A 19095-nucleotide genomic window follows, 5' to 3' on the forward strand; every position below is an offset into this window, starting at 1 on the left:
TTCACTGCTCCTGTTGGGCCAGGTCAGGAGACAGGGACTATGGAGAGACAGATGGCATGAAACTACTGGGAGGGTCAGACAGGGCTCATAAGTCTAGTGCGGGAGGACAGACTGGGGCAGGGACTGAATGAGAGTGGAGGCACAGAATTCCCCCAGGAGTACAGCATGAGTATAGACAGCAGAGTAGATGGTCAGGCACTGCTTAGGTGAGCAGAGTACAGACATGCCAGAACTTTGGGGTATACACCCTACATGGCTCTCAATGCACCCAAGCAGTGCCTCTCACATCTACACTCCTGTTTTTAGTAGCATAGATCTAGCAGCAATGAGACAGCGACAGTCTTTCCCCGGCACAGTGAAAGGCTCTGGGAGTGGGCAATGGCTCTACCAGTGGGGAAAGGGGGAAAACACACCTGCAGCTGGAGCCTTTCTCCACTGCCTTCCTACTGCCAGACCATTTCACTTCTGGGTGTAGCTACACACCACAGTGCGAACACAGCCTGTGTTTCACTACAGCATGTGCTACACATACCCCACACACTGCTGCAAGCGCAGACAAGGCCTAACTCAGAGATACGCAGATAATCCTGGCAAGTGACCCATATCGTGCACTGCAAAGGAAGGCAACAAAACCCCAAGGACATTGCTGTTATGATGTGGGGGGAAATTCCTTCCTGACCCCGCATATGGCAATCAATTAGACCTTGAGCACGTGAGAGCACACCTTAGAGAGAGAATGCTTGGGCCCACTTCAGAGCCCTGGCCCTCCCTGTCCAATGTCCCATCTCCAGCCATGGTCATCCCTTGTACTTCAGAGAAAAGAGACAAAAAAATGGAATACACTGAGGGGGAGGGGGGCAAAATCCTTTCCTGACCCTTGCAGGCGACCAGCGGAAGCTCTGAAGTATATGATTTTAGGAACATAGGACACAAACCAAAAGAGACCCCCAGGGCTGTTTAGCCTTGCCTCCCCCACCCCATCATAAGCACCCTGTCACATGCACCAGACTTGCTTCCAGGAAATGGATAAAAGAAAGCCAGCCACAGTCTCAGCTACGTTCCTTAGACACCTTTTCCTCCTTCCCATTACTAGTGCAAATTAGAGACTTCATTAAGTCAAGGGAAGTTTTGCCACTGACTTCACTTGTGTGGGATCAGGCCCTCATGGTGTAGAAGGGGTGGGTTGGATACACGTGCACCCTGCACAAATGATGGCAGGATTTGCTTAGCTGCAGATTGGATTTTGCACATTCAGGCTGGCCCAGAAAAGCATTTTCACAATCTCATTTAGATTAATTAATATATACATGCTTCAAGTTCAACTCATAAACCTTGTGCCCAGCCTGAGTAACAGGACCTAGTGGGGGAAGGAATCCCATCCATAGGCCTCGGAGCAGCTTCAGAGCCAGTTCATGAAGGTTACTCAGCAAAATGGAGGAAGAAGCCTGCATAGCCCATTCTTCCAGGGAGAGGGCAGGAACAATTAGGAATTAAAAATTATAATCACCAAAAGATATTGTAATAAAAGTTTAAACCAGTAAGTTCTTAGTTACAGATGTTAAATTATTAGAAATCATATTTAAAAGTGGCCAAAATACCTCCAACACATTTACAAATAAAAAATAAATAGAAGCACAGGACTCCGTTTTAATAAAATTATTAAAAATAAGGAATAAATAGAGGAATTTTCACAGGAAATTCCCATTATTTTAATCACTTTTTCTTAAGCCATCATTGAAACTAGTTTTCCTAAATGGGTGGATTCCCATTATGTATCCTACATGGGGGAATTAATGTAATGAAAACACTTCACTAGCATTTGGCTTCTGATCAGATTAAGAGAAAAAATAATAGGTATTTTCACTATAATTGTATATGTGTTCTGCAATAAAATGAGTCATAAATTTAAACAGGGCACATGTCACTACTGCAATGGGGACAAAGCCAGGTAACTTAAGAATCCCTTGACTCGCTTAGCAGCTGATTCAGATATGAATAACAGAATCACAAAAATTATGAATGGAAAAAAATGAGTAGTCCCATCTTGTCCATAGCCCTGCCATTGCAGATCCATTCCCTATTGTTCATTAATAAGTGGTTGGTAAAGTGTACATTTAAAAGTTCCTAGGTTCAAGCCTTCTACCAGTTCTATTTGGAGACTATTCAATAACTCAATAGATCTTCCTGGTAGATATTTCCCAGATATTCAGCCCAAATTGTTTGTTTCTTAATTTCATCCCATTACTTCTAGTTACACCCTTTTGCAAGACCATAAATAATTTCTCTACCTTGGTGTTTATGCTCTAAAAATATTTGTAACTGATCATGTTCACCTTTTAATTTTTACCTGTCCAAGCCATACGCATGATTAACTCTTCTAATCATTCCTCGCAATGAGGTCTCTTAAATCATAACTAGTAGTGATACAGTCCACTTGCCAATTCCCTTAACATCCTAAAATATGTATCATCTAGATCAACCTTTTTTTTAAATATATGGTCATATTTGCCCTGTATTCCCTTGCCTGTTCTTTAGCAACAGCTATTTTATGCTTATGTCTACAAAAAGGCAAAACTCAGGCCAAAAACTATAAAAGTATAATCAAGGAAAGAAAGAAAACTTGCTATACACCAAGAGACAGGTCAGACAAAGGGCAGTAGGGGAAACAAAACCAGAGAGAGGTTATGTTAAGAACAGCCATACTGGGTCAGACCAAAGGTCCATCTAGCCCAGTATCCTGCCTTCTGACAGTGGCCAATGCCAGGTGCCCCAGAGGGAATGACCAGAACAGGTAATCATCAAGTGATCCATCCCCTGGCTTGAGGTCACACAGCAGGTCAGAGCCAGACATAGAACCCAAGTCTGCTGAGTCCTAGGCCCAGTGCCACTGGACTGTGCTGCCAACACCTGCAAAGGTACCTGTTCTGAAGCTTCACTGCAACATTCTCTCTGTGCAGCCTTTCTGCTTTGGTCTGAAATAGCCCAAATCCAAAGGCCTGTAGAGCACACAGCAGAGCACTCACTCCAGCTCACCCACTCTCACGCCCCATAAGTATTTGAAAGTGGGGGAGAGGCATGAGGGTGGCTAATTGGTGGAGAGGGAGGATTTTTCATCTGTTAGTTTGTCTGGTCTTCTGGTTGGAATTTACATGAGACGATATTGCAGCAGTTTAGTTATAATGATGTGGGTATTTAATGTTTGTATGTCACATTTCATCAAAGGTGCCTAAAGAGGACAGATAGATGCTCTTTTTATTCCAAATAAAGCCAAATATTTGCTATTTGTTAGTCGCAGTCTGTGATTGGTCACTAAATCACAAAATATAGTTTCCAATCCACAGCTGAATAACAAAGGCCCCAGATCTGCAAATTTATGCATGTGCTTTACTGTAAGTGCAAGAGTAGTCTCCCTGAGCTCAATAAGAATATACAGGTGCATAAAAATGAAAGCACACAAAGTAGTGTTTGCAGAACTGGAGCCTAAAACGTTTCAAAACTAGGAGAGTAACCAATGCATAGCAAAGAAAAAATCAGCAAATATGGCCTGATTGAGGACAAATTTCCATTGTTTTTGGATCAGGTGAAAATGTTCAGCATGTACTCTTGCTTTCATCTGAACATGGATATTCCTAGAGGCTGAGATTTTCAAAAGGAACATAAGGGAATAAAACACCCAACTTTTCACTGAAATTCAATGATACTTCAGTGCCTAACTCCTTTGAGAAAATTCTGGCCAAAAAGAACTAAAAGATTCACCAAATATTAACATAAACACTGGCAACAATGTTCATGAATGGCATATCATAAAAAGACAGTAACATGGTCAAACCAAATAACTGCTTGCAATTCAAACAAATATTCACAAACATTATTTTTGTAGTATTCAACCTGCTCCAATCAATAGATTAATCAAAAGTGTTTCCACACCAAAATCAAAGAAAAACGTAAACTCTTAAGGACAAATTTTCAACAAGCCTTCTAATTTGCAACTGCAAAAATTGCAAGTGCATTCTTTTGCATGTACAACAAACTGTGTTTATATAAGTTGAATGAGTAGCTGTGTTTGCAAATGCTGGTTTTACACTCTTCTACATGAAGATAAGGGTTTTGGTGAAAGCAAATAGACGCAAGTCCAATTTTTGTAAGTGCAATTACAGAAGCCTGTTGAAAGTTTGACCCTTAAAAGATTCTTTCCATGTTCAAATTTGAGCCATAAGCCATTGGATAAATATAACACATGGCCCGTCCTTTCATGCACGGTAATTTCTCCAAGCAATGTATTTGCATTATGTGTGTTCTTTTGTAGAAGAGAGCCTTAATGATTATAATTTGCCATCCAGAACTTTATAGCTAGCCCTTGTCGAAAACAGTGTTTCTGCCAAAAGGCTTCCTGCCCAGGTGCTTAACCAATTAGCTCTTAAGAGGTCTGGCAGTAAAACCAGTCATGGCAAGTATTCTGATGTACTGTATATAAGGTGACAGCTTGCAAAACATAAGATGAAAATTTGTTTTCTTAACAAGCAGTGTGTAAAATCCTGGGAGACTATTTGATTGCTTTGCCTAAAACACTTATGACATCTCATATTCCCAGTTGATATAGTGTGGTTTTAACAATATGTTGTCAAATTAAACATATTTTATTTTGTTTTTATATACACTCTAAAGACAATTTATTTAATTGTGATTTGGGTGTTGCAAATGTGTAGTAGGCATGGACTAACCTAAGAGTTTGAAGTGTCAAAGTTAGACTCAGGACTCACAGTTTGTCAGACCACTCTGTTTTATTAGCACAGCGCTTCTGCTAATAACACCCAGATAATGTGAGCCCCATGCAAGACACAAACTATCTTATTTATACAGATAAAAGGATGAGAACTTAACAAGAGAAGCAGAATCAGATAAGTTTACCTGGGTTAGGCATGCATATTTTATTCCCTTACTAACTACTACCCATCTTCTGTTAATGTTTTGCCATTAGCACCATTGTTTATGCCTAATGTTTCTTTTCCTGGCACCTGTATTTCAACATTTCTTATTTCTGCTTAAAGGTACATACAACATTTCTTTAATCCATTCTTATTTTTACAATATAATTTATTCTACTTTCACAGAAGTTTGGTAAGCTTCAAACTTTTCCAAGCATTTTACTAACTTACGAAATGCATTCAAGCTTTGAGAGACCTGTTTTTCCCACAAATTATACCCAACGTTTTTCATGGGACATTAGATTAAAAACATGTTTTTACAATGTTACAACTAGGGCTGTCAATTAATCGCAGTTAACTCACGCAATTAACTCAAATAAATTAATCATGATGAATCGCGGTTTTAATTGTGCTGTTAAACAATAGAATACCAATTGAAATTTATTAAATATTTTGGATGTTTTTCTACATTTTCATATATATTATATTCTGTGTTGTAATTGAAATCAAGGTGTATATTATTTTTGATTACATATATTTGCACTGTAAAAATGATAAAAGAAACGGTATTTTTCAATTCACTTCATACAAGTACTGTAGTGCAATCTCTTTGTTGTGAAAGTGCAATTTACAAATGTAGATTTTTTTTTGTTACATAACTTCACTCAAAAACAAAACAATGTAAAACTTCAGAGCCTACAAGTCCACTCAGTCCTACTCCTTGTTCAGCCAACTGATAAGACAAACAGGTTTGTTTACATTTACAGGAGATAATGCTGCCTTCTTCTTACGTACAATGTCACCAGAAAGTGAGAACAGGCATTTGCATGGCATTTTTGTAGCCAGCATTGCAGGGTATTTACATTCCAGATATGCTAAACATTTGTACACCCTTTCATGCTTCAGTCACCATTCCAGAGGATGTTTCCATGCTGATGATGCTCATTAAAAAAATAACGCATTAATTAAATTTGTGACTGAACTCCTTGGGGGTGGTGGTGGGGGAGGGGAATTGCATGTCCCCTGTTCTGTTTTACCTGCATTCTGCCATATATTTCACGTTATAGCAGTCTCAGGTGATGACCGAGAACATGTTGTTCATTTTAAGAACACTTTCACTGCAGATTTGACAAAACACAAAGAAGGTACCAATGTGAGATTTCTAAAGATAGCTACAGCACTTGACCCAGGGTTTAAGAATCTGAAGTACCTTCCAAAATCTGAGAGGGACGAGGTGTGGAGCATCCTTTCAGAAGTCTAAAAAGAGCAACACTCAGATGCGGAAACTATAGAACCCAAACCACCAATAACAAAAATCAACCTTCTGCTGGTGGCATCTGACTCAGATGATGAAAATGAACATACATCGGTCCACACTGCTTTGGATCGTTATTGAGCAGAACCCGTCATCAGCATGGATGCATGTCCTTTGGAATGGTGGTTGAAGCATGAAGGGACATATGAATCTTTAGCACATCTGGCGGGTAAATATCTTGCGACGCTGGCTACAACAGTGCCATGAGAATGCCTGTTCTCACTTTCAGGTGACATTGTAAACTAGAAGTGGGCAGCATTATCTCCTGCAAATGTAACCAAACTTATTTGTCTGAGCAATTGGCTGAACAAGAAGTAGGACTGAGTGGACGTCATTTTATTTTTGAATGCAGGTTTTATTGTACATAATTCTATAGTTGTAAGTTCGACTTTCATGATAAAGAGATTGCACTACAGTACTTGTACTAGGTGAACTGAAAAATAGTATTTCTTTTGGTTTTTTACAGTGCATATACTTGTAATAAAAAATAAATATAAAGTGAGAAGTGTACACTTTGTATTCTGTGTTGTAACTGAAATCAATATATTTGAAAATGTAGAAAACATCCAAAAATATCTAAATAAATGGTATTCTGTTACTGTTTAACAGTGTGATTAATCGTGCTTAATTTTTTTAATCGTGCGATTAATCGCGATTAATTTTTTTAACTGCTTGACAGCCCTAGTTACAACATCAGATAGACCAACAGTTGCTAATTCAAACCCCCTAAGGGCAGGCTAGACACACAGTGGTAATAAGGTCAAAGTCTCATTGGGGGGCTCTCTACGTCGTCTTTCTGCCTGTAGCCCCCAGCTCTGTATCTTTCTGCTGAAGATACTTCTAGTCCCGTGCCAGCAACAGGGTGTGTGTCTGACTTATAGCCTTCAGGATGCCTGCTGCCTGGCCTTCCCTCTGCAGCCAGTGCCCAGGCAGCCTCCAGCTCTGTTCCAAGTCCAGTCCCCTCAAACCTCAGGCTGTACTTCCATTTTCTGACCCTTGGGATTTAGAAAGCCCTCTGCTGGCTGGATGTTGAACAGCAGGAGGGTGGGGGCAGAGTCACAATGCAAGTAACAAGCGAGCCAGTTCACTCCATCACACTTGATGGTGGGAACCCTAGTTGTTCAAGAGCTAAAGCACCGATGGTAGAACAGCAGGATTTCCTTTCTCCCCATTACTCAGACTGCCAGGTCCTGATTTCCCTACAATGTATTTCTAATCCCTAGTCAAAACTCAACAAGTTCAGGAGGCTGCTGAGAAACAGAACAGTCATTGTGGGGGTCTTGCTTTGAGAAAAGGAAGGAGGTTGCTAATAGCAGTGGGTCCAGGCAGGGAAGGTGCTGAGTGGAGGAGCAACTAAGCAGGGAGCAGATGCTCAGCAAGAATGAGGCAGGGAAACTGTTCAGTGGGATGTTTGAGAGACAAGGTGGGTGAGGTCACATCTTTTATTGGACCAGCTTCTGTTGGTGAGAGATAGAAGCTTTTGAGCTACACAGAGCTCTTCTTTAAGCTCTGTATGAACTTAGAAGCCTGTCTCTCTCTTCCACAAAGTTGGCGCAATAAAAGATGTGACCTCACCCACCTTGTCTCTCCAATGCCCTGGGACCAACATGGTTACAATACTGCATACAACAGTGGGATGCTGGCAGGGAAGTTGATCAGGAAAAAGCGCTGTGGAGCCCGATGGGCAGTTGCAAGGAGGAAAAGAGTTCAAACAAATCCTTTCAACTAAGCTATCTCCAGCTCAGCTTCTCTCCTCTCCTGCCTGTCCACAGCTGCCTTGTCTCTCCCCCTCCCCTCCCAAAAATGGCTTGGCTACACTTAAGAGTTGCAGCACTGGGAGTTACAGCGCTGGTTGTACAGCTGTGTAGGGAAAGCGCTGGTGTGTGGCCACACTCACAGCTACCAGCGCTGCAGTGTGGCCACATTTGCAGCATTTGCAGCGCTGTTGGGAGTGATGCATTATGGGCAGCTATCCCGGCGTTCAAGTGGCAGCAACGTGCTTTTCAAAAGAGGGGGGTGGGGTGTAGTGTGACAGGGAGCGGGGGAGAGAGAGTGAATTTTTGGAGCCAACACTGTGTATCAGCTCCCTGCCTTGCAAAATCAGAAAATTTTCCCGACCCCTTACTCTTAACTGCAAACAGCCTGCAGACCAGATAAGCAGCTGCTCCAACGGACTCCCTTGCTCCCCCTGCCCCCGCTGTTTCTGTCCTCAAGCAAACACTCATCCCCCTGCCTGCCTCATTCACAGGGGTTATCTCATTTGATTGTTCACAGTGAGTTACAGATTGATCACAGCAAACAGGAGCTGTGTTTGTTTTTTAGATAAGCAGCTCCCGGAGCCCCGAGTTCACAACAAAACAAAGAGAGGCTGCATAACAAAACAAAGAGAGTAATCAGTTAAAAGCATTCTGGGATATCTCCTAATACCCTGGGGGCCAATAACAGCGCTGGTGTGTGGCCACACCTGACGAGCAGTGCTGCATCACCAGCGCTGCACTCGTTATACCCAAGCAGACCAGGTGTACAGCCAGCGCTGCAGCCAGGGAGTTGCAGTGCTGCATGTGCCTTGCAGGTGTGGACAGTTACTAAGTTGCAGCGCTGGAAAGCCTCCACCAGCACTGCAACTCTCAAGTGTAGCCAAGCCCTGAGCAATTTCCCTTCCCCAGTCTGTTTTCGTTCTCACTCCACATTCAGCTGCTCCCATTCCTAAACCCAATGTTCTTTTCAGAGCATCCTCTCTCATTTCCTTTTCTTCTGCCTCTCCAACAACCCCTAATATCTCTCCTTACACCCCCACCCCAGTAACCTGGCCTGAGTATACCTCATCCCTCCGCTGGCTTCCCAGCATCACCTCGATTTGGATCTTCCTTTTGGAGGAGGGAGCAGCAAGTTCCAAGTTCCCACCTACTGCTGCTTATCATGGGGCTGCAGCCAACTAGTGGAATCATCTAAGAAAAATAGAGGAAAAAAGGTTAAAATAAAGCACTTGTTTTTTACTTAAAAAATAAAGCACATTATTGTCCTACAGGCAGGTGCCTCTGCAACTTGAAGCATTTTACTAGCAGATCTGGTCAAAAAAAAAAAAGCAGTGCTTGCTTGGTGAAAACCTTGGAAAGAAACAACATTTTTCATTCTTCATTCTTCATTCATTTTGTGTTTTGAATTTGTTTTCATTCAGGTGAGACACCCCCTATGTGGGGGAGAAGTTAACCAAAGTTTAAAAGTGAGAGAAATTGATTTTTTTCCCTCACTTAAAATATTGCAAATCAACTATTTTCAAATTAAAATCATTAGAATTAAGAACAGGACTAACCACACTTTACGTTGATCATTGAGGTAGGATCACTGCATTTATAGATTGCTCTGCTTGTGAGTAGATGACAGATTCCTCGGCAGCACTGTAGAACAGGAAAGGGGTTAATTGGGGGCATGAAAAAAACTCTTATATACAAAGAGATTGAAAAGTCTGTGATTATTTATCTGAGAAAGGAGACAAATAGTCCAGGGAGTGATAAAAGTATACAAAATAATGAATAATTTACAGAATGCAGATCTGGATGTTCTGTTCTCCCTATCTCATAACACAAGAACAAGCGGGTATTCAATTAAATTGAAAGGTGGAAAATTCAAAAGTGATCAAATGAAACACTATTCACACAACACAAAGTTAGACTATGGAACTCGTTCCCACATGAGGTTGTTAAAGCCAAGGATTTAAAAAGATGCAAAGAGGGAATGGACAAGAGGAATTATTACTCCAGATTCTGATCACCCCCTTCTGCAGGTAAAACAGCAGGAGGGGGCTAAGAGAGAGTAAATCTACTAGGGTCTCTTTGCAGACCTCTCCCTAATTGTTCTGCCAGGAAGCAGGGCTTGCCAGCTCACAAACCCTGTGGATCTCGGGGATTAGAGGGAGACCAATGAACAAGTTCTGTGCTGGCTCATTCTGTATTACATTGCACGGGGCGGGAGGGGATTTCTGCAGGACTGGTGGGGAAGGAAGATGCACATTTCCATTTGCACGTGTCTGAGCTTGTTGTATTTCATTTCCTTGTACGTCCAAGCTTCTTTTCAATGTAAGACAATATGAATTATGACTGTTATGTTTTCAGAGGGAAAATGTAATAGAAAAATGTGGTGGTAAACCTCCTAGAAACCTGAATCAAGATGCAGATATTCAGATTTCCCAAAAGGCTGAACTGGTCACAACAGAAAACCTCAACAACTATGACAATAAGACATTTCCTTCTGCACTAAGCCCAGCAATCCCAGATGCCATTCAAGAAGATGAAATTGCAATTACTTTGGATAACCAAGAAAATATACCAGAAGGTACTGTACTGAAATCTATTAATGGCTTATTAACCTGAAAATGTTCCTTTAGCGCAAGTCAGTAAAAAGTGAAAACATTTTATGATTTTTTTTTTTAGAAATTTTCCATTTGTTTGTTTTTTGAGGGGGAGGAGGGAGTTCAAAAAATGTAGCTCAGCTCTAGTTCTCCAGCTTCACACAGTTTTCCCCTCATAGAACTACCTCCACCATTATGCTACAGGCACATTCTGTTTGTTACCTCAGAACAGATTTTTAAAGACTTGAAAGTGTGCGCGCCCCTATCTAAGTCAATGCGAAGGAGATTTAGGGACTGATCTTACACTCACTGAAGTCAGTGGTTGAGCACCATCTTTGAAACAGAGAGGAGTGTGTTGGGAAAGAACAAGTTCCACCCATATCCACCCTCCTCTGCAACAAGAAAAAATTCACTGGGTGAGATATGCCCAATAGATAATGATCAATGCTCAAAAAAAATCATTCAATATATCCAAGGGCCTTGCCATTACACTCTTGGAGGAATTCCTTCCTGATCACAAGTTTTGGTGATCAATTTGAAAACGTATACGTAGGAAAGAATAGCCATAACTAAGCATCAACCCAATTGTTACTCTGGATATACTGACTATAAGTAACTGTCCATTACATGTCATTCTCCAAGTCATTTCCATTGTTTTCCTACGAAGGATTGTGAGGAACCTCCAAGGTCAAGAAATTCAAAACACTGATTATTCTGGGAGAGAAAGATAGAAAGTGACTTTAGACTTTGAGGCTGAATCCAGGTCTGGTATAAGAGTCACAACTTAGTTAACTTCAACATGGTTGCACTCACTTACACTCTCCATTGCCCTGCACCAATTCAGAAAGGTGGTAGTTTACACTTTCTTTGCAATGATGTAAATAACAAGTGCAAGGTGCAGACCCATGGTTAGTCAGACCCTCGCTCTGAATTTGACCTCTCAATAAATGTCAATTGATTCTGACTCGATCATTGTGCACCTAAATACTTTTTATATTCATACCATCTTTAATAAATGCTGAGTAATAGCCCCAATAATAGCCATACAGAAATAACAAAAAGGTAGGCAACACTATGCCCAGCTGTCCACTTTCTGTTCCATCTTAGCATCAATAGCTTCCTCCTCATTTGGATGTGAGCTATGCCATGTCATCACTGCTACTGAGCCTTACGCCACTTACAAGCAATTATGGTTACACACAGGTGTAATTTTTCAACAGTGACTAGTGATTGTGAGTGCCTCAGTCTTGAATGCCAGCATTTTAAAAGGGGTCTGATTTTCAGAGTGTTGATCACCTCTCCTCTGAAAATCAGGACCCTTTAAAGCATCTAAAGTTGGCCACTGAAATCACTAGTTACTTTTGAAAGCCTATGTGTAAACATGGCATTATATCAAGATTTTTTTAAAAACTCTACCAACAGTCAGCAAAATTCACAGTCCCAAGGGGAGGTACTTTCAGTAATAACTTGTTACTTTTATTGACGCTTTCATTTCAGCGTGAACTGATCTTATCCATTCTATATTCCATTTAGTTTCCAAGTTTGCAGATAGAGAATGGGTTCATCTTGAACCTCCTAAATCACCAAATAAAAATACTTCATATGAGCCAATGAATCAGCCACTTTTGGATCTGCAGGAGAATTTGGATGATTATAAAGACTTAGCTGATGTGAGGAAATCATATCTTCCTGAGAAACCACCTCATACATTAGCAAATAACCCAACACATTCTGCAAACCACCAGTCTCAAAGATCAGCAATGTCATGTACAAGCAGAATAACCCCACGGTCTCTAACAGAAAATAGAGTCATAGACCACAGTCCTATGCCTCATCAAGATACAAGATTTAAAGACCTTCTCAAAGCAATGGATGAGACTATTCCAACTCCAGCATGGCTGTACTCAGAAAAGGAAAGTCCTAATCTACTAATGATTGAAACACCACAGCTTTCCCCTTTGCCCAGGCTGAGACAAGCTGCCTTGAGAGACACCATAGTTAAAAAGATTTCATGTATGGGAACATCACATCAACCAACACGTGGTTCCCCTCCATTTTTGGTCAATGGCTCAAGACCACCAATTTTCCCTATATCCCAACAGCAAACACATATGGTAAGAAGTTTGAGGCAATCTAAAGAAAACCCAAAAACCTTTTTCAACAACAACATGAAGATTAAGAGAAACTTAGTCCAACTCAAGCATACCAATAAAGTTACAGACCTGAATCTTCCAGTATTATCTCCACCATACCAAACCAGGTCAGGGAAAAAGTCTGAGATTTTAAGGTTAGATTTTGCATAAATACAGTGTACGGCAATATACGAAAAAAGGGAGGGGTATGTGTGTGAGATACTGAAAATAACAGCATCTATAAACTTTCCACAAAGTATAAAGCTGATAGGTTTTAGCTGAATACCATGATGTCACATGATGTCACAAGTCTGTTTAATGTAGATGCAAAATTTGAGGTTGTAAGAAGACAATTCACAATAATATTTGATTGTGAATTTTTTGTGTCTATGTACATTGTTTGCACCCAAGCTGTGGATCATTGTGTTAGGGCAAAAGATCCAGAAAATAAAACTGACTAGTCTATTTTGATTGTCCTAGCTGAATAAAGAGTAAATGTAAACAAATTGTTATAATGATGGAAAACTAGATTTTAAAAATCCTCTTTCCATTTTAATAAACTACAGGGTTAGTAAGACATCAGGAATTTTTTCGTATTAGCTATATGAATTTTAACCAGACAGTGGCACTTTAACCCAATTACGTTCCAAAACAGAGAAGACCAAATTTTGCATCCAACTTCACTGCATTAATTAATTAATTAGGGCTACACACATGTGACAAAGTAAAATGTATCCCTTTTGTTTTAAATTCCAATGATTAATCCTCCTTATTTATATTTCCTTTTTCTTATTACTCGACTTTGGGCCTAATTCTCTTCTCACCCTAATATAACTTCCTTGACTTTAGTGGAGTTACTCTTCATTGATACTTATGTGAGCAAAAGGAGAATCAGGTTTTGTGTTTGCAGCTTTGAAATGTCCATGTGAGGTGTGAGCTTACAAGTTAAGGGTTACAAAGGATTTCTAAACGGTATTTGGAATGCATTGTGCGTCATCTTGTCAAGATTTGCCCTCCCATATGTCTACCACCATTACTGCCATACAAAGAACATATTGGGAAGGTCTTTGGAGGGAGATAAAGAATGAGTCTAAATGTGAAAAACGTGTAAATTTCAAATGCCAGTGTGTCTTGTGTGTAAGATTCAGCAGTCAGAAAGACTGTGCAGCCACTTGTGAATTCTGCTGTTTTTTTCTGGGAGATGGTCAAATTTCACCTTCAAGAGCAACAATAGAATATAATATTTAGAGTAATACAAAGAAGGTAAGTCCATGGAACCCACAGTAATTGCACTGAATGCTCAAGAGCCTAATTCTGCCCTCCCTTGGGCCAAGATTCAGGAAAGTATCCCTATTCAGGATAGCACTTAAGCACATGCTTCTGTTCCATTGAAGGCAATGGGACTTCATCATGTAGTGAAAATTCAGCATGTGATTAAGTGCTTTCCTGAACTAGGGCCATACATGGGTGTAACTCCCAGAATTGGGCCATTAGCTTATATATATCATCTTCATTACTAAAGCTGGATGGATATTTCACAAACAAAGTGGCTTTGTAAACAATTCCCCCCTAATTTACAAAATTTTGTAAATTCATTCTAAGCTTGTCAATCTTGTGGTCAGTCTCCTGGAGTTTTGTCAAAAAAAGGGGGGGCAATAAACAGGATTTGACTCCATTTTTTGGTAAAAGTAGGCTGGGGGACTGGGGTTGCCAATTTTCTAATCGCACAAAACTGAACATCCTTGTCCCATCCCCTGCCCTGCCTTTCCCTGAGGTCCTACCCCTTCTCTGAGGCCTTGCCTCCCGCTCACTCCATCCCCCCTCCCTCCATCGCTCTCTCTCCCCTACCCTCACTCACTTTCACCAGGCTGGGGAAGAGGACTGGTGTGTGGGAGGGGGTGAGGGCTCTGGCTGAGCGTGTGGGCTCCAAGATTGGGGCATAAATTAGGGGTTCAGGGTATGGGAGGGGGCTCCAGGATGGGGCAGGGAGTTGGAGTGCAGGAGGGGCTGCAACTGGGCAGCGCTTACCTCATGTGGCTCCCGGAAGCGGCCGGCATGTCTGGCTCCTAGGTGGAGGGGCAGCCAGGGGGCTCTGCACACTGCTCCTGTCCACAGGCACCACCCCACAGCTCCTATTGGTCACGGTTCTCAGCCAATGGGAGCTGCAGAACCAGCGCTCAGAGCAGGGGTAGGGTGCAGAGCCCCCATGGTCGCCCCTCTGCTTAGGAGCTGGACATGCCAGCTGCTTCTGGGAGCCACGCGAAGCCAGCCCTAGCCCTGCTGCACCGCCAACTGAACTTTTAGCAGCCCAGTAAGGCCCCTTTTCAATGGGGCATTCCAGTCAACCCTATGGGGAACAGTGGTGACACATTAAATATATGGTTCTGCTGGCAGAGAGAAGGCAAGCAGCAGTGTCTTTTAAGAAATGAAGACTACAACAAATATGAAGCGACATTAAAGCTGTAAGAGCCTCCATTTTCATGCACCCCAGTTTTCCAGAGACCCTGACTGTAATGTTTGTTAATCTGTACCTCATGGCTCCCTTAGTTATAGTGTTTTAGGCCCGTTTCAGCAAGGTACTCACACAAATGTGTCTAACTGCAAGCAAATGAGTAGTGCCCTTGAACTGAATTGTGAAATGTCAGAATTTTGACGTCAGTGGGACTACACATATGCTTAAAGTCAGACATGTGTTAAGTACCTTGCTGACATGTGGCTTTATTGCCTACTTAAGGCCTGATTCTGCAAACACATACTTGGGTAACTTTTCAGGGGATTACTCAAGTTATCCAAATCTGAGTTTGAAGAAATGGGCCCCTAGTTTGCATATGTCATGTTCCAGACAATGATTTGAAATACAGAAGTCAAAGGTGACATTTTAAAATCTTAAAGAGGAATTCCTAAGCACTAGCACAGTATTTTTCAGAAGGATAAAGGAAGCCAGATACAGCATATTAAGTTCTGCTCTCAGTTGCACTCATTGACTTCAATGAGTGCAACTGGCATAACTGAAAGCAGAATATGGCCTTGTATGTGCACCCTGTTGCTCCATATGAGTTGTACACAATATATCAACTTAAGTTTCTTATTTGCTTACATCCTATGCAACCCCAATTAGATTAATGACATAGGTCAGCTCACATTTGTCCCACTGTCTTTGTGTTTTTATACTACAGACCAGGTATAAAACCGGTCAGCAGTTACACATGAATTCTGACCTGCTTGAAGGACAGAATAATTGTGCCTTCCAGTAAACTTTGCTGTATAAAGTATGGCAGCCAAAAAGTGCTATTGCTAAAAAGGCAGCCAAGGATTTTAAGAGCTAAAAGTTCACTTTTTACTTTACAAATGTTTTTAAATCAAAATATTTCACATTGTTAGATATATTCAGTGGAAGTAAGGGTTTCCAGCCCGGCCCTTAAAGTGTTAATTTCTCAACATTAATAAAAACCACTAGAACAGATAGGACAATTGTTTTGTGAAAAAAATTTCCCTTATTTTTAAATAAAAAAATGTTTTTGACCAGCTCTAAAAATTACATCATCATTCTTTTTAACATAAGACCATGGTCTAATACCCATACCCATGATATATATATATATATATAGCATCTCACCTATCAACTAGAACCATTCATTTTTGGTCCAGTGGTTAGGGTACTGGCCTAGGACTTGGTAGACCTGCATTCAATTCCCTGCTCCACTACAGACTTCCTATGTGATCTTGGGCAAGTCACTTAGTCTCTCTGTGCCTCAATTCCCCATCTGTAAAATGGGTATGAGAGCAACTCCTTACCTCACAGGGGTATTGTGAGGATAACACATTGAAGATTGTGAGGTGCACACATGCTATGGTGATCCATACAAGTACCTCAGATAGAAGGAACAAGGATCCAATGTGAGTAAGGATGGTAGTATCTAGCCATGGCGTATGAAAGAGCTGCTGTCTGAAATAAAACCAAACATGTATTCATTATGCTCAGTCACTGATAGCAGTCTTTTCTTTCATCTATATTTCACATATCAAAAACTGTGTGCATCTATTCTGCTTTCATGGGGAGCATCTCTAAAATCTGTGCCATAAGAAGTCAGTGTATAACTATATACAGTTGGAGTTTTTTAAATTATTATTGTTACAACTAACAGTGCTTAATTGTACCATCGTGTTACTATGAGCCAGAGCTGACTTTCAGTGGGACTGCTCATGCTGTAAGGTACTATTCAACACAGGGAAGAGAATCACAATCTGTCCCTTAGGGAAATGGAAAGGACACTCAACTTGATTGTATTGGTGCAAAATAATGTTAAAGTTAAAAGTGAAATGGAAAGCTTTTTTTAAAAGGGAGGGGGCTTAAGATATAAAATCTTTAAAAGAAAAACAGAAAACAATGTATAATTATCAATAAATATTTACATAGCACTCAAATGTAGGTGCCCAGTTGCTTTCAAAACTGTATGACAGATCCTTGCACCACAAAGTTTACTGTCTAAAGGCTCGTCCCTGCAAGCTGTTGTATGCCTGCTGTGAAATGCTTGGGACTTGAAGGGGCTCAGCACTGCAGAGGATTGGACCTTAAATACAATTGAATACAGTGAACAATGTCAGAGGCAAATAGTGCTAAGCGGGAAGGGAGAGGGTAACAATGAATAAGATCACATGCTCTACTTTGTAAAGCTGTGTATGCTTGTTAGTTCCCATCCTCCCCCACAATTAGTTGCACTTTTCATCTCCTCTTCAGTTTGAGAGCACAGGGTCAGGCCTGAGGGCAGAAGCAGATGATGAAGGACTGGAGGTGAGTGGTGGAAGGCTAACTGAGGGAGGTGAGTGCTGAGAACAGGGATGAAGGGAGATCCAAGTTACGGTGATACAGGCAACTGGGAGTATTTGCCACCTGGCTCCACATTGTTTTGTCTGTAGTTATTTGAAATGGATCCAGTTTCAGTACACAGCCTGGTTTTGTACAAATAAAAGGAATATTTGCGAGTGTGTCCGTGGAAATTCAATCAATGTCAAAATTATCATGAACTGGCTGTAAGCAGAGGTAACATATGCACAATCGTCTTTGATAACAACCTAAGGTAGCAAATAAATGTGCGCTCTCTGAGCTAGACAATCCCTTGCTCTTTACTTGGCTGCACAGAAAAGTGAGCCCCCACCTGGCTTAGCTGAATACAGGCTGCCCAGATTGTGGCCCCAGCCAGGGGCGGCTTTAGGCACCAGCAAAACAAGTTGGTGCCTAGGGCGGCAAAATGTAGGGGGCGTCCCCTGCCGCCGGGGAGGGCGGGAGGCTGGGCTGGCGGACCTGCCGCAGTCATGCCCGCGGGAGGTCCACCGGGACGAGCGGACCTGCCGCCGGCAGGACCGCGGCGGGTCCCCTCTTCCCGCGGCTCCGGTTGAGCTCCCGCAGTCATGCCTGCGGCAGGTCCGCTCGTCCCGGGCTCCGGTTGACCTGCCGCAGTCATGCCTGCGGGAGCTTAACCGGAGCCGCGGGAAGAGGGGACCCGCCGCAGGACCGGGGAAGGGCGGCGCAGCGCACCGCGCTGCTTGGGGCAGCCTGATTTCTAGAGCCGCCCCTGGCCCCAGCTGCACAGGGCAGGAGAACAGGAACACCTGATATCTTCTCCATTGTGAGCAAGTGGGAGCGGAGGAGGTGGCAGAGACCAGGGTAGCTGGGTAGGCACACAAAAGGAGTAAGCTACAACCCATAAGGAGTAAAGCAACATATTGCCAACTCCTCCCAGAGCAAGGCGGAGCAAGGGAGGAATTGTGCTTTTCTGAGGCTCAATTCCATCTAATGCTGTGAGTGCTCCCATCAGTTTCTTTGGTCTACTAACAGTGTCAGGTATTTCCTGACTTGGGAATTGGGACCGTAAAGTAAGACAATGTTGCTCCTTAGCCTGAATAGCTAGCCAGTATCTACGGCCTTGTCCGGTTATTTCCATTAGGAGGAGAAATTGATTATTCAGGTGTTTATTTGGTGCAATCCTGTTTATTTACAATGACAGTACATGGTGTCCTGTTTCCTGGAACACAGTAGGAACAAACACCACCAGGCAGTTTCCTTCCTTACAGTTTTGCGGCTGCTTGGCATTGCATGTGAGCTTAGTGCCTTGGGCAGTAGCTTCTGTTTTCTCCAGCTAGCTTTCTCTATAGAAAAGGAGCTTAATTGCTTCTTCCATTTGACCTGAATGAAGGTCACACAACCAAAAGCTACAAGGTCTGGGATTGACTATAGGTCAAAGATGTGCCCGATGGCAGCCGTCAACACCCTCCAGCACAACTTTATAAGCATGGAAGCCATTGCAATGCCTAAAGCAGTGATTCCTCCCTGAAGCTATTTGCAAACACATCCAACCCTGAAGCCGACGATGGTTG

General features: G+C 42.0%; 1 protein-coding gene across 2 annotated transcripts in view; it reads left to right on the forward strand.

Annotated features, from left to right (window-relative positions):
• Positions 1–13414, forward strand: part of LOC123365905 (hormonally up-regulated neu tumor-associated kinase homolog A-like) — a 40906-nt gene extending 27492 nt beyond the window's left edge. For both annotated transcript variants that reach the window (XM_045008931.1, XM_045008932.1), the window contains exons 8-9: positions 10353–10572; positions 12122–13414. In XM_045008931.1, coding sequence (XP_044864866.1) covers positions 10353–10572; positions 12122–12891 — 990 coding nt within the window. In that variant the 3' untranslated portion in view covers positions 12892–13414. The remainder of the gene's footprint in view (positions 1–10352; positions 10573–12121) is intronic.
• Positions 13415–19095: the final 5681 nt, after the last annotated feature.

This window comes from Mauremys mutica, chromosome 3 (assembly GCF_020497125.1).
Source record: "Mauremys mutica isolate MM-2020 ecotype Southern chromosome 3, ASM2049712v1, whole genome shotgun sequence".
Lineage (NCBI taxonomy): Eukaryota > Metazoa > Chordata > Testudines > Geoemydidae > Mauremys > Mauremys mutica.